Here is a 15,224-nt window from a genome sequence, read left to right on the forward strand (position 1 = left end):
CTGGCACACACACAAACCCTTATTATCACCGAAAAGGGATCTGGGTTTCATGGGCGCTTGGGTTTCCTCCCGGGCAGGCACCAGCTCCACAGTTTGTATCCAGAGAAAACACTGGAAAGTCAGATTTCACTCCTTGCTGCTGGAAAGGGCAGGATTTATCGGCTAATATGAACAGGGCCTGTATGTCCTCAGAGTGGAGCGGGCCTTGCCTCACAATACAGCCATTGAAACGACAGGGTAAATGCAAACCCACAAAGAGCGATATTTCTGGACTGGATTTCAGTGGGAGTGAGATGTGTGCTTGGGGCACCATGCCTCGGGGGGCACTGCGCCTCTGGAGGCACCGCGCGTCCGGGGGCACCGCGTGTCTGGGGGGCACCGCGTGTCCGGGGGAACCGTGCACCTGGGGGGCACCGCGCCTCTGGGAGCACTGCACATCTGGGGCCCTGTGCCTCTGGGGGCACCGCGTGTCTGGGGGGTACTGCGCTCCTGGGGACACCACACGTCTGGGGGCCACTGCGCCCCTGGGGGCACCGCATGACTGGGGGCACCATGCGTCTGGGGGGCACTGCGCCTCTGGGGGCACCGTGCTTCCGGGGGCACCATGTGTTCGGGGGCACCGTGCGTCTGGGGGCACCGCGCATCCGGGGGGCACCGTGTGTCCGGGGGCACCATGCATCTGGGGGCACTGTGCGTCCGGGGGCACTGTGTGTCTGGGGGCACTGCGTGTCCGGGGGCACCGTGCGTCTGGGGGCACCGCGCATCCGGGGGCACCATGTGTTCGGGGGCACCGTGCGTCTGGGGGCACTGCGCCTCTGGGGGCACCGCGCGTCCGGGGGCACCATGTGTTCAGGGGCACCGTGCGTCTGGGGGCACCGCGCATCCGGGGGGCACCGTGTGTCTGGGGGCACCGCGCATCCGGGGGGCACCGTGCGTCTGGGGGCACCGCGCATCCGGGGGGCACCGTGTGTCTGGGGCACCATGCATCTGGGGGCACTGTGCGTCCGGGGGCACCGTGCGTCTGGGGGCACCGCGCATCCGGGGGCACCATGTGTCTGGGGGCACTGCGCCTCTGGGGGCACCATGCGTCCGGGGGCACCGTGCGTCTGGGGGCACCAGGGATCTGGGGGCACCGTGCCTCTGCAGACACCACGAGCCACCCCAGCACCAGCAGGTTCCCACTAGCCTTGCTGTGCCTGCCATCCCAGCCCCCTGTGGGCCGGTCCCCTGGTGGCTCTTCCACCTCCTGGGGACCAGATGAGACCGGGCTTCCCGCTCACAGGTTGAGAGACCATTAGCACGCCTGAACCTCGGTTTTGTCACCTGTAAAGTATGAGCGGTGGCAAATGCCCCCTGGGTTACTCCAGAGGATTGAGGGAGAAAAGACTAATCTGCAGAGCACTTCCCGGAGACCCAGGGCACGCAAAGCACGGCGGCCGTGGCCACTCGGCTTTATAGGGTATGAGGCGCTCAGTGAGACTGCGCCAGTCTTGCTTTTAGTGCTGGTCCCGCCCACCCCTACGACTTCTGTTAGAGACGAACAGTGAGCTCACTTTACTTCCGCTGCTGCCACCAAAACGTCAGCATGGGGCAGACAGAGCTGCGCACCCTCAGCTGGGGCTGGCTTCCCGGCCAAGCCTCCCACCCCCAGACCTTCCGGCGCCCCCGGCAGCGCAGACGCCCCACGTACCTGGCCGAGACGTTGGTGAAGTGCATGTAGGAGGATATGACCACGCCGATGCGTCCCTTTCCGCCCTGCAGGAGACAAAAGAGGGACTCAGTTTCTCTCGACAACCGTGGCAGAGGTGGAAAGCTCATTCACTCGGGATGACAAAGAGCTTGCTTTGCTGGGGAGCCACCGTCAGCTTCCTCTGGTCCTGGTTCCGGGGGACGGCCGTCTGTACCCAGCCCAGCAGGCAGCGGGCATGCTGGGAGCCCGCGGCAGGAGCCGGTGCTGCCTGGGGCATCCGTGGGCACCCCGAGGGCAGATCTGCACAGAGGCGGCCGGTCAGCTCACCAGGTCCCACCGGGGCCACAAGAACACGCCGGGGAGAAAGCACTTAGCGTGATTTCACTACAGGTGACAGACCTGAACGCCCGCCTCACGGACTGAGGGGTCTGAGTGCACGCAGCCCCAGAGAGCCCAGAGCGCATCACACCGCTGCCCCTGCTAACCCAGCCCTGCCCAGTTCCACCGGGACCATGGCCCCGACATGCAGGGCTCAGCCTGCGACCACAGACACACGGCCCAGATGGGAAGCTGCCAGAACCCCAGGCCAACGGGACCCACAGGAGGGCGTGTGTGGAAGCAACATGGCCGTGACAGGCCACCACACCCAGAGCTGTGGACTGCCACCTTCTGGAACATACTGCCAACACCCAGATCAACGCTCAGCAAACCACAGTCCACAAGCCACTTCTGCCCACCCTGGGCCCTGCAACCTGCGAGCCACGAGTTGTCATGTTTTAGAACAAGGGAGGCAGAATCAAAAGAATCAGAAGAATACCCTTCCGTGACACACGGCAAGCATCGAAAGCTCAACCGTCACGGTCTGCAAATAAAGTCTGACGGGAACACGGCCACGCCTGTCTGTTCAGGCGCACTGGGGGCTAGATCCACAAGCAACGGCAGGTGTGAGCAATTACAACCAGACCCTGCAGCCCCCAGAGCCCAAAATATTTGCTGTCTGGGTTTTTCACAAAAAGTTAGGTAACCCAGATAGAGGAGCGCACGAAGCCAAAACGGCAGGGCCACCGACGTGCCCGTCCCCACGTCTGTCCTGGAAAAGAAACAGCAAATCCAAGCCACAACTCCGAGGGGCCCACGATGGTGTGTGACCGTCACCCAGAGCACCTGCCTCTCTGTCCTGTGCACGTCAGGCTATGAGCAAACACCTCCTCTGTCATGTTGGGCACGCGTGGGGCGCACACGGCTGCCCCGCTCAGGCAAGTCCCTGTGTTTCTGGTGACTCCTGAGAGGCTGAACTCGAGCAGGACCATTAGAACCACTGATCGCACCACTTGGCCGAGGGGGTGTCCTTCCCCAGCAACTCAAAACCAAACAGCATGGGGGACGAAGCCTTCCAGAGGAGCTGCAGACTAGGTGCGCTCAGGTAGTTGCCAGCAGGTGGAGGTGAGGGGGCCCGGCGCAAAGCCGCACAAACCCGCCCTGCGCAGCGGACAGGAGGGCAGGGCCGTCCCCATGCTGGGCCTGGGTCTGCCTGCCCCCTGGCCAGGGGCCCAGCTCCGATCCCGTTCCTGGCACACACGGCAGGAAGCGCACCTTCCTCGGAGCTCACGGGTTTGGGCAAATGATCCTGATCTCACCCCTGCCATGCACGAACTAGATGGACTTCTGTTAATGTCGACATCTGGAAGTTCACATTAAGTGAAGACTTCTCTCTCAGGGCACGTTTTCTAGAACGTCTCAGGAAGGGCTCGCATGTCCCCAGAACGGAGCAAGAGAGGAGCAAATAGTTTTCAAGAACTCCCGACGTGCTCCTGGTAAATCCTGCTAACAAGACTTGTCCAGGGGCGCCTGGGTGGCTCCGTCGGTGAAGCGTCTGCCTTCGGCTCAGGTCATGATCCCGGGGTCCTGGGATCGAGTCCCTCATCAGGCTCCCTGCTCAGCGGGGAGCCTGCTTCTCCCTCTGCCCCTTCCCTCCTCCCTGTGCGCATGCACGAGGCACACACGCTCTCTCAAATAAATAAATAAAATCTTTAATTAAAAAAAAAAAAAACTTGTCCAGAGAGCCAAGCGTTGGGTAGGACCAGCACGTGTTTTGGAGATCTCTCTGCAGTGAGTCTATCACCTGTGATGCAGATATTGTAAAGGATACTATAATCGACTTCATTAAAAAGTGAAGTCAATGACCAAAATGGGACAAGTGGTTAAGGAGAGCTTCTCAAAGTCCGGCATGCCGGAATCTTCTGGGGGCCCCGGCAGGCAGCAGGTCAGGGTGAACGGGACCTGCATTTTTCACCTGATCCAGGTAGCTGGGCTGCTCCAGCCCCCACTAGGGAATGCTGCTCAGAAAGCCTTGTGCACTGAGCTCCGGGAGAAGCATCCTCACAATCACCAGGCCGAGCCTGATGGAAAGCAGTTTGTTTCAACGGACAAGAACTGGTTTAAAAAAAAATAAATAAATAAGTCTATCTTCTTTTGAAGTTTGCACCAAAACACAAATCTGGAGAGAAGATCCTTAATATAACACGACCCTAAAAGGCCCCAGTGAACATAATTTCGCAAGAAAACGAATGGCGGACCCGGCTGTTTGCTGGAGAAGATAATCAAGTCAGGTGTGAGAAGAAGCAAGAAACGCAGAAAGAAACAGCACACCCGTTCGTGTGAACCTGCCAGGATTTGCTCAGGGCCGGGGGCCCGCCGCACACCGTGACCCAGGCCCACCGCCTTCCTACAGACCTCATGCGAGCGAGTCTCAGAACCCCTAGGGGACAGTGGCTCGGACAGCCCAACATAGCTTGAGGGGAAGGGTCTCTGCACCTCAACTCCACAAGGCAATGGATTTTCCTGCAGCTTTTGAATGTGCAAAGATCTGAAAAAGAGACATTTCGAGAAGGAAACGTCAACATGTTTGAGATGTTCCGAGGGTCAAAGGAACACGGTGTGTCACGTACAAAGTGAAGAGGGGCACCTTCCTTCCTGGGAGCACCGTCTCTTCCCAAAGTGCCTCCCACAGGCTGCACCAGCACACGGCAGGTCTGTGTCCTTCATGGAGGGTCCAGCCCCCTGGGCTTCCCCACGCGGGACAGTGGTGTTCCGTCGAGCCCCATTCTCCACCCATCAGACCCGAGGACTGGGAAGTGCAGGAAGGCCGCGAGAAACCAGAGGAGTAAGATGAAAGCTCCCAGGTGGTTGGAGGTCAGGTGCAGCCAGGACGGAGGCACGCCATCCCCCCAGCCGGCACTGGCCACCCTGCCAGGGGGCGGCCACCTCCCATCCCCCTCAAGCGGCCGGCTGGGCAAGGACCACGCATTCACAGCATACAGCATCCTGCCCCCAGGCTCAGATGGATCAACTATAGCAGGACTCAGACAGCCCCATACGTCCTCGGCTGCTCCTTCTCAAAAGGGCTTTCCGTAAAAAACCAAACCGCGTAAAGATAAAATGGTTCACTATCGTCCATGCCTTTCGTTCATTTCAAAATGTCCAGCTATGCGTTCATTGACCCGAGGCCTGCAAATTCTAGAGCCAAACTCCGGGAGGGTGAGGACAAACACCGGCAGATCTGGACATGGGCGTGAAAGGCGGTCCCCGCGGGGCCCCGGCGGCTCCCCCAGCCCCGAGCACCGGGCACACTCACCCTGCAGTGGATGACCACCACGTGCTGGGGGTCGCTGTTCAGCCAGGACTCCTGCGCCTTGCAGATGGTGCACACCTGGTCCAGGGGCGGTGCGTGCAGCTCTGGCCAGCCCACGTCCAGGATCTGCAATGAGAGACGGGCTCTCTACCAAAACCCTGCCGCGAGTTCCTTTCCTAAAGCCTGGTGGGAGTTGTGGCCAGGAGCCTTCACCGGGAAGGAACGCGGGGCAGATCCTGTTGCCCCCGTGAGACGTCCATCCCTGTCTTATCTGCTCTCCAGCAGCTGGGACAGCTATTCTAGGAAGGGCTCTCGGAGCCGCTAATGGGGCACGGCTCGTGGGGAGGGCCGAGGCCTCGGGCCAGATCTGAAACGGGAGTTCTTGGCCAGAGCTGCTGCCAGAATTCCTCTGCACAGACTGAAATCGCAGCCTGGGAAAATGCAGGGAGCTGTTCCCCATGCACCAACGCGGATGATGTCTCAGAGAGCGGCCTGCGTTGCTTGAAGAAAACATGGAGCGTGCCCACGAGGGAGGAAGCGCCGTGAGCCCGGATTACAGTTTGGAGCAGGAACAGACAGTCCTCACCGTGTGACATGGAACACAGCGCGTCCTTGCACGGTAAACAGCCTCCCCGAGCAACCTGACACCCTCCACCACCCCCCGTGCTGAAGCCTGCCCAGCGATGCAAAATACGTTCTATTCCACCTTCCTTTTCTTAAGGGGAGAGGCAGAGGTCTCTTCTATAAAAGTAACAGAAATAGTGCAAAATGATGGGAAAACTTCAGAAAAATGCCAGGAAGCTGGAAAATATCGCATACCCCCTCCACCACGTAGGGGTAACAGCTACAACCCTGATGAATCCCTCAGATTGTTTTTTCTATGTGTCGAGCAGAGCTGAGATGCTATTATCCAGGACCTCTATATCCTGCTTTTGTTACCTAGCATTGAAATAGGCAATTCACCAATGCACCATATATTCTTATTCCAATGGCTGCAGAATATCCCGACATATGGAATGCATATACCATATATACCCTAACTCACACGTATACAGAAGCTTAAAGATTTCCCCTAAATCTTTGCTACGAAAAAGATGAACGCATGGAGGGGAGTATGTGACAGGCAGCAGGAGGGAGATCCTGGAGGTGGAAATGGTCTGTGGAGCCCGCCAACGTCGGCTTCTGGCACTAACACTTTATTACTAGTTAATGCGTGGTATTACCACTGGAGAAGACTGGGTCTGGGGCTTCGTCGGATCGCTCTGTATAATTCTGCAAAGTCCCGTAAATCTATAATTATTTCAAACTAAAGAAATTAATTTAGGGGTGCCTGGAAGGCTCAGTCGTTAGGCGTCTGCCTTCGGCTCAGGTCAAGATCCCAGGGTCCTGGGATCAAGCCCGGCATCGGGCTCCCTGCTCAGCGGGAAGCCTGCTTCTCCCTCTCCCACTCCCCCTGCTTGTGTTCCCTCTCTCACTGTCTGTGAAAAAATAAATAAAATCTTTAAAAAAATTTTTAAAAGAAAGAAATTAATTTAAAAATGACCCACAGGGGCACCTGACTGGCTCAGTCAGCAGAGCATACAACTCTTGATCTCGGGGTGGTGAGTTCGAGCCCCATCATGGGTGCAGAGATTGCTTAACAATAAAAAATCTTAAAAAAAAAAAAAAAGCCCACCGGTAAGGACAGTCCCTGATACCCCTTACGAGGTCACATCCCACAGAGACTTGAACTGTTTTTGCAGGAGCAGATATGCCTTGGGGACATTTGAGAAAACTCAGAACATAAAGGGTTAAGGTCGTACCTTTGGGTTAAGCTTCGTAAGGTCATATCTCTTTTCAGAAAGGTTTAACACCTGTGAAGGGGAAAGAAAAAGCCATCAGACAAGTCCGCGTCCTCGAAGGGCAAAGAGGAAACAGTGTTCACACTTCACATGCCGTGGGCCTTCCAAGGACCAAGGATTCTGAAAGATTGAAACGTATATAGAAACGTTATTGTCATGGAATGAAACACAAGTAGAACAAATACATAAGGACGGCAGAAGGAATTGTGCGGGACCAGCCATCCCTGGGGAAGCCCGGCTTGCTGGGAGGTGGGGATGGGGGCAGCAAGGGCCAGAGCTGGCGGGGACCCCACCATGCTGCAGCAGGCCCGGGAGAGGAAATCAGGTCCCCTCATGACAAGACAGCTGAGCGCGGGGACCCGTGCAGGTCTGCTTGGGGTGCGTGGCTCTGCCCTGACCTAGGTCCATAGCTCCTCTAACTGGACCAAGCAAGCTGCTGCACTGTCCCATTTAAGGACCAGGCCCCTACCTTCCGGGACCCAGGGCCCTCCCGGGTATCTGGGGACAGTGAACGGAGGGCGGACAGAGAGCAGATGCAGGGACCAGGAGAGAAGTGACCCCTGGGCCAGGCGTCCAGAGGAGGGGGACCGTTTCTACAGAGCAGACTGCCCCAGGCAGAAGGGTGCCGTCCTGAAGATGCCAGGCCCCCAGAGCAGAAGTCTGGGTTCTGGGCTGGGACACGCTTTCCCTGCCTGCCATCAGGTCATGCTGAGGGCTGGCATCCAGGGAAGCGGCAGGTGCTCAGGGGCCAGGAGAGCGCTGCTCGGGCCGCACTGACCGCTCAGGCTGACACAGGCTGCTGGGGGGCGTGTGGCCCTCGGCTCCGCTCTGCCTCTGCGCCACTCTTGCAGACAGTCATGTAGTGATCCAAAAGGGTGGCAACCACAGTTTGTCAGGCAGGGCAAAGATCAGCAGCTTCAACAGATAAGGAGGCTGTGCGGGGGCAGGTGCAGACGAGGCGCGGGGACTGTGCTTCAGCGCGTGGTAACACCGGGACAGCCTGGGGCCGCCACTGCGGGAGCACACCGGGCAGCCGGGGGATGCACGGACACTGGCCCACACTTCTCCCCAAACAGGGGCTCCCTCCGACCACGTCCACGTGTCCCCAGGACACAGCGGCTTCCGGGCGCCCACCATCTGTTCTCATGGTTCAGGTCAGCAGGAGGGAAAGGCTGGGCTTTGACACCAGGGATGCCGACCCCCACTGGGGCCGACGGGTCTGTCTGATGCTCAATGCCAGCCACACCCCCCAGGGGGGCTGCCCACCCTCAGGGCGCCCAGGGGCAGTGGCCACAGGCACAGCAGGCGGTCCCCTGCGCCGGCACAGGTAGCACGGCGAACGAGAGGCCCAGTGGGAGGGAGTCCCAGGGCACCTCCGTGAAATGGGGGACCCAGTGGACCAGACGCGCAGAGGCAGGGGACCACGTCCCCCCACGGACTCAGCAACCACCCCGAGACACTCAGCGACTGCTTCCCGTTTCAGCCAACTCACTGTCTTCCCAGTTACAGTGCTCCGTGTCTGCCACTGTCCCCTCGCTCAGTGTCCCATCCCGTTCCCGCGCTCACTGTCCCCCCAACACTCTCCCCGCGCTCAGCACCCCCCCCACTGTCCCCGCGCTCAGCACCCCCCCACTGTCCCCGCGCTCAGCGTCCCCCCACTGTCCCCGCGCTCAGCGTCCCCCCACTGTCCCCGCGCTCAGCGTCCCCCCACTGTCCCCGCGCTCAGCGTCCCCCCACTGTCCCCGCGCTCAGCGTCCCCCCACTCTCCCCACGCTCAGCGTCCCACTCTCCCCGCGCTCACCGTCCCCCCACTGTCCCCGCGCTCAGCGTCCCCCCACTGTCCCCGCGCTCAGCGTCCCCCCACTGTCCCCGCGCTCAGCGTCCCCCCACTGTCCCCGCGCTCAGCGTCCCCCCACTGTCCCCACGCTCAGCGTCCCCCCACTCTCCCCGCGCTCAGCACCCCCCCCACTCTCCCCGCGCTCAGCGTCCCCCCACTCTCCCCGCGCTCAGCGTCCCCCCACTCTCCCCGCGCTCAGCGTCCCCCCACTCTCCCCGCGCTCAGCGTCCCCCCACTCTCCCCGCGCTCAGCGTCCCCCCACTCTCCCCGCGCTCAGCACCCCTCCCACTGTCCCCGCGCTCAGCACCCCCCACTCTCCCCGCGCTCAGCGTCCCCCCACTCTCCCCGCGCTCAGCGTCCCCCCACTCTCCCCGCGCTCAGCGTCCCCCCACTCTCCCCGCGCTCCGCACCCCTCCCACTGTCCCCGCGCTCAGCACCCCCCACTCTCCCCGCGCTCAGCGTCCCCCCACTCTCCCCGCGCTCAGCGTCCCCCCACTCTCCCCGCGCTCAGCGTCCCTCACTGTCCTCACAGTCGGTGTCCCCCCGCCGTCCCCAGCCCCCTCTCCTGCTCAGTGCACCCCCCCCCCCCCCCCCGCTCACCAGGTAGTTGTCCCCGTGTTTGGACCTCAGCATGCGCGTCACCTCCTGCAGGCTGTGCAGGTAGGACTCCTCGGAGCAGCCGGCGGGGAAGGACACCGCGATGATGCGCTCAGTGACGTAGGTGAGGTCCAGCTCGCGTCCGTCTTCCATGGTGGGGCTCAGCACGGCGGGCCTAGGAGAGGGGGGCCGGTCAGGAGCGGGGCGGGTCCCCGGAGTGGCGGCTGCCGAGGCGCCTGCCCGCGCTGCTCCTGCAGGAGCCTGTGTAGCCTCTTCCACGTGGTCTCCGGTCACAAGAGCATACGAGCGCAAACGCCCTGCCTGCTCCTGCCTGCAGCACCACCAGCAGCCCCAGCGCATACTCGGGGGGGCGGGGGAGAAGCACACTGCTCCGCTGCAGAGGGAGCCCCTCGGGAGGGACCCTGCGGGGAGGAGCCTGGTCGGCGCCAGGTCGGGGGGGGGGGGGGGGGGGGGGGGAAGCGTAGGCGGGGGATGCGGAGAACAGAGGCCACCGCTGGGTGGCACCCGTAGGGGCTCCTCGGGTCTCCATGTCCCGTCCTGGGGCAGCTGTGGAGGCCACGGAGGGGACCCCCTGGGAAGGGAAGTCGGCAACTGCATAGACAGGGTGCCTCCCGTGGGAAGGAGAGGCGGCCGGGTCTACAAGCAGGGCTGTGTGCGGGCTCTCTGCTGAGGACACCTGGGGGGGGGGGGGGCAGCAGGTGGGAGGGCAGGGGTGCAGAGGCAGGAGGACCGAGCTCTGGACTGCCAAGTGCACTGGGCCTGCAGAGGGGAGGGCCTGCCCACGGGCCGCAGCTGCACCTGCATCACTAGGACGTGCTGTGGGGACCATGGCCGAGAGCCTTCCCACCCCTCCTCCTCCTCCTCCGGGAGGACAGGCCCTCAGGCCTGAGGGTGTCTGGGGACAAGGTGTCGGGTCAACCCCAATGGGGTGACACCCCACGGAGAAACCATGGAGGGATGCAGGACACACACAGGACGCTGGTTTTGGTCCACGACTGTTGCTACCATGAGCTCTGGGGGTTTGTGACTGTTGTCTGTTTATTTACTGCTCCTTTTCTATGTGTTTCTCTCCTGATTTTGGAAAAATTCAAAAACATAGAAAACAAGTTTTGCAAACCGCTATGCACCCATCATCCGACTTCAAAATTACCCCACATGCCCCCCACGCCCTGCTCCCTCCACCATCGCTCTGTTTTGAAGAAATCCCAGACATTCTATCACTTCACTTATAAATACTTTAGTATTTCTTTCTAGAAAATAGACGCTTTTTAGGAATACCTACAAGGTCATTATCATATCTAAAAGAAGGAACATCAATCAGATCCAAGATCATAAACTTAATTTTTAAAGCTGATTTATTCAAATCAGGATGCAAACAATCACCAAGATTTTGTTTTGTCTACCTTATGCACTACAGAGGGACACAAGAGTCTTGATTACTTTTAAAAAAATAAATCAGGTTTTTTAAACACTGATCTAAAATGTCACAATGCACGTTCTCCGCCAACCGCAGCTCCTGAGGGACCGCCCCGCAGGGAGCGCTGGATATGGCCGTCCCAGCAAACACCTGCCGGGGTGCAGGCAGGCAGAGCTCAGTGCACCTGCTGGGTTCAACCCTGGAAAGCCCCCAACGTTCGCTTGCACAATTACGCCACAGCTGTGAGTGGAAAGAATCGCTTTCCCACAATCTGGGCTTTAATGCTGGGAGGCTGCACCCAGAAAAAGAAAATAAATAAAAACTCGATATGTACCGCCTTTGAACATTTATTCCTAAAGTCAAAAAAAAAAAAAAAAAGTTATCTGACTACAGAATAAAGTCACACCAAGCTGACCCCAGGCAGGGACACACGGATGAGCTACATACGGGGCTAGCCACTCACCTGGGTGGTCTGGCACGGCAGAGAGCAGCAGACGGTGCAGAAACCCCCGGAGCCTGCAAACGACAAAGCATGGGTCATTCTCGGTCCCCCCGTCCCCAGCCTGCAGCCCGCCGAGAAAGAAGGACACCGCCTGTCCTAGTTTAAGGTGGGAAGTCAAACGCGGTGACCGTGGGCTCATCCCAAGGCCAGGGAGGGGATCCGGCATGTCAGGGCATCTTGGCCTGGGGACTGCGGACCCCCAGCCACACGCTCCCAGAACAGCCTGCGGAACAGGATCCACGGTGGGATGGGCCCACAGGGACGGACCTGTCCCTGAACACAGGCGGCGCTCCACCAAGGTCACGGTTACCATCAACTTCACCGCTACTATATACTTGAAAATAAAAGACTAATGACTGTGTCTATGGTTTAAGAAGCCCATCAAACAGGGAAAAGCTCCAGCTTGCTTTACAATGTCCACGACCCTTCCGCGCGTGTGTGTGTGTGTGTGTGTGTGTGTGTGTGTGTGTGTGTGTGTGTGTGTGTGTTAACGTGATACCCAAAGGCTGCATATGTACGATTTCGGGAGACACGCCCAGCCACCGCGTGAGTACGAATCACTTCCCCATTCCAGCAGCGGGGGAGCCAAGGCTTAAGAGGGATGTGCAAGGATTTGCCCAAGATGGCAGAGGCGAGGAGAGCCCTTCCCACGACAGGGCGGCTCCTCTCTGGGGCCTGCCGCGTGCCCTGGCCCCGTTCTGCGGACCAGCCAGGGCACAACCCCCCCCAGAAGGGGGGTGATGCTGGGAACGTGCACGGCAGGACACCCAGATCCCCCAGCCCTTCCTCCTGCTTCCCGCCGATCCCGGGCCCGGGGAACCCTTCACAGGCTCGGACGCCCCACTTCACCAGCACCCCACTGGGCACCCGGTTCATCCTGGCTCCTTCGGGAATGGAGACGGACATTCCCCAGAAGTCACACCAACACCGTGCCTAAGCCAACGGCAAACCAGAGGCCGTGATCCGGGCCCCAGGCAGAGACAGGACCTGGAGGGCGCCCTCCTCCGCGCACAGGATGCCTAGAGAGTTTGCCCGCTGGCTGTCCCTGGCGGACGCATGCCTCTCTCCTACGTGTCCCCTTACAGACGAGTCTGGGGGCTGACTGAGCCCGCTCCCTTCGTGCCTGGACCCCAAGCGGAACAGGACAGCAGCCCCGGGGAGGTCAGGGAGGCTGGGCCCACTCTCCCCGAAGCAGCCCTGAGGGGTCCCAGCAGGCCCCCAAGAATCCCCGCCTGCATCCCTTGGCATGGATGGATGGCAGACGGATCCATGACAGATGATAGGCTCATAGACACAGAGACATGTGCATAAAAGGTAGAGCGCCGAACACACACATGCACGTGCACGCACACACACACACACAGCGAGGGGAATGCCAGGCCTGCCCACCCTCCCACGGCTTCTCACGCCTACCTGCAGCCACTGCACTGTGCCCTATGCCAATTTAGACCAAACGGATGTGCACAGACCGAGAACCACCAGACACGGTCCACGCACGTAAGTGTGTGGACAAGGCACAAATACCTTTCCAACCCTCCCATCACCCAAGGGGACGACAGAACCACCACTCAACGCCCACACCCCCAGCCCTCGGTGATGGCTGCAGCTCAGCGTGGAGGGGCTGGGGGTCCCCGCAGGGAGGGGATCACCTGAAGGGAATATGTCTTGGGCAGAGCACAGCCGGTGCCCGAACCCTGAAGTGGCATCATTCTGCACCTTGGGGACAGCGAGGGGACGGGCGTGGCCAACAGGTGCGTGCAGGGGAAGTGACGGGGGGTCCCAAGGACAGAGGTCAGCCAGCCCTGGACCCCGGTTCACCGTTCCACCAGCACGGTGCCCTGTGAGGGCTGACTGAGGTCAGCAAGCACAGCCACACCTGTGGGGACACCTGGCTCCCAGCGGAACCCCAGGAAAGCAGACGGGACTGTCCTCGCTGCACAGCCTGGGAAACAGGCATTTGGGAAGACAGTGTTATTAGCAACTTCTCACACCAAACTTGAGACTTTTTCAATCCCCCGGCCCTGGTGGCCCATAGCCCGTGCTGCCAAGCCTGTCCCCGGGCCAGACCAACATCAAGGAGGTCGGGAGAGCTTCTCCTGGAGAGTCAGTCCAGTGGAGCAGCCAGGCTCTGAGACTCGAGGTGCACCACCATCCCCCAATGGGGGGAAACCTGGCCAAGCAGACAACGCACCAGTGACCGGACCCCGGGGACGCTGCGCTACACTGGGACAGCAGCCCCTCGGCTGCCGGGAAGGTCCACCGTGCAGCAGACAAGAGGCAGGCCCACACCAACTGGACAGGGCACAACTTTCCCGCACACGGCGCTGGTCAGAGGGGGCCACGGGGCTACCCTGTCTCTGTGCATCTTCACTCAAAAGCAAAGAATCTACCTGCTCTCGGGGCTCAAAAACCAGGCCCCCGTTTATACACCACAGCACAGTTCGTGGCTTAGGAATGACCCAGAAACCAACTTAGTAAAAGTTTACTGAAGAAGGTCCCTTGCTCACCAGAACCCTACACCCTAACCACGTTTGGGAAGTTTAAGAAAACCTCTCTTGCATGAAGACCCCAGGCCTCCCAAGCTGCACGTTTCTCTTGTGTGCTTTGGCAAGAAAAGAGCGGCCCGCCCACCTCCCTCGGAAGCCTTCCAAGGACACGCCACTCTTTATGGACCGACACCACGTCTGGAGAGATAACAGGTGTTTCCTGTACTCCCGTCTGGTCCCCACCTGCCTCGGCCCAGCCCAGCCCCCTCCACCCGTGGCCGCTTTGGCGCGCGCTTATCGCAGCCCGCACCTTCTAAAGGCACCTCGAAACCCGAGGGCGAGGGGGGGTGCCAGTGGAATCTGCAGCAAAGGTTACACCCGCAACAGGTAAACCGCAAAGCGCACGCTGCCGCATCTCCGAAACGGCCCAGGAGCTCCTCCACTGGACCCCAAAGCAGTCCTGGGCCCCCGGTGAAGTCACTGGCCTCCCTGGCCATCTAGGGCCAGCCCCTGCGGCCCGGGACACACCGGCAAGCAGCCAAGCGGGCGTTCCACCAGGTAAACAGTCATTCCATCGGCCCAGAGGGGCTGTCTTGCTCAACACACTTTTGCAATTATCGACCCTCATTTCTTTGGCTAATGATGCAAATTTTATATGAGAAACAGGCACAGGAATAGCAATTTTGCAGCCGTGGGACATCAACCCACACCACCTTTCGGGAGGGGACGGGGACCACCGTGAGATCTGCATGCAGACACAAGTGTCTTTTATTCAGAGAGGCCCACCGAGCCCAGTGCGCGCTTCCGAGTCGGTTTCCCCCAGGGCAGAAGGCAGGGCTGGATGCCTTTTCTCAGGTGGAGCTGGTCCAGGCTCTGTCAAGGGACGAGGCTCCTCGGGCGACGCGGACTCGGCCACTTTGCTCCCTATGATCATGGGCAGGTCCTTCACCTGCCCCAGCTTCAGCCACACTTGTCTTCCCAGAACAGGAACCCCAGTCCCTACGTCACCTGGGGGTGAGGGACCACGCAAGGCTGGCAGGAAACACCTGCTCTTCATATGGTGACCCCACACACCCCGTCCTCCAGAGCCCCACACCCAGCACCCCGTCCTCCAGAACCCCACACCCTGCAGTACCATGGCTTCGCAGCTCATAACCTGGCCCCTCTCTAAGAGGACAGGCCCGTGGCGGGAAGGCTGGGGA

At 60.1% G+C, this 15,224-nt stretch overlaps 1 protein-coding gene across 7 annotated transcripts in view; it reads right to left on the reverse strand.

The window, feature by feature from the left end:
* TNS3 (tensin 3) overlaps window positions 1–15,224 on the reverse strand; it is a 206,009-nt gene that overhangs the window by 99,881 nt on the left and 90,904 nt on the right. For all 7 annotated transcript variants that reach the window (XM_027573536.2, XM_027573535.2, XM_027573532.2 and 4 more), the window contains 5 exons: window positions 11,498–11,550; window positions 9,600–9,771; window positions 7,124–7,174; window positions 5,325–5,447; window positions 1,691–1,755 (listed from right to left, as the gene is read on the reverse strand). In XM_027573536.2, coding sequence (XP_027429337.2) covers window positions 1,691–1,755; window positions 5,325–5,447; window positions 7,124–7,174; window positions 9,600–9,749 — 389 coding nt within the window. In that variant the 5' untranslated portion in view covers window positions 9,750–9,771; window positions 11,498–11,550. The remainder of the gene's footprint in view (window positions 1–1,690; window positions 1,756–5,324; window positions 5,448–7,123; window positions 7,175–9,599; window positions 9,772–11,497; window positions 11,551–15,224) is intronic.

This window comes from Zalophus californianus, chromosome 12 (assembly GCF_009762305.2).
Source record: "Zalophus californianus isolate mZalCal1 chromosome 12, mZalCal1.pri.v2, whole genome shotgun sequence".
Taxonomy (NCBI): Eukaryota; Metazoa; Chordata; class Mammalia; order Carnivora; family Otariidae; genus Zalophus; species Zalophus californianus.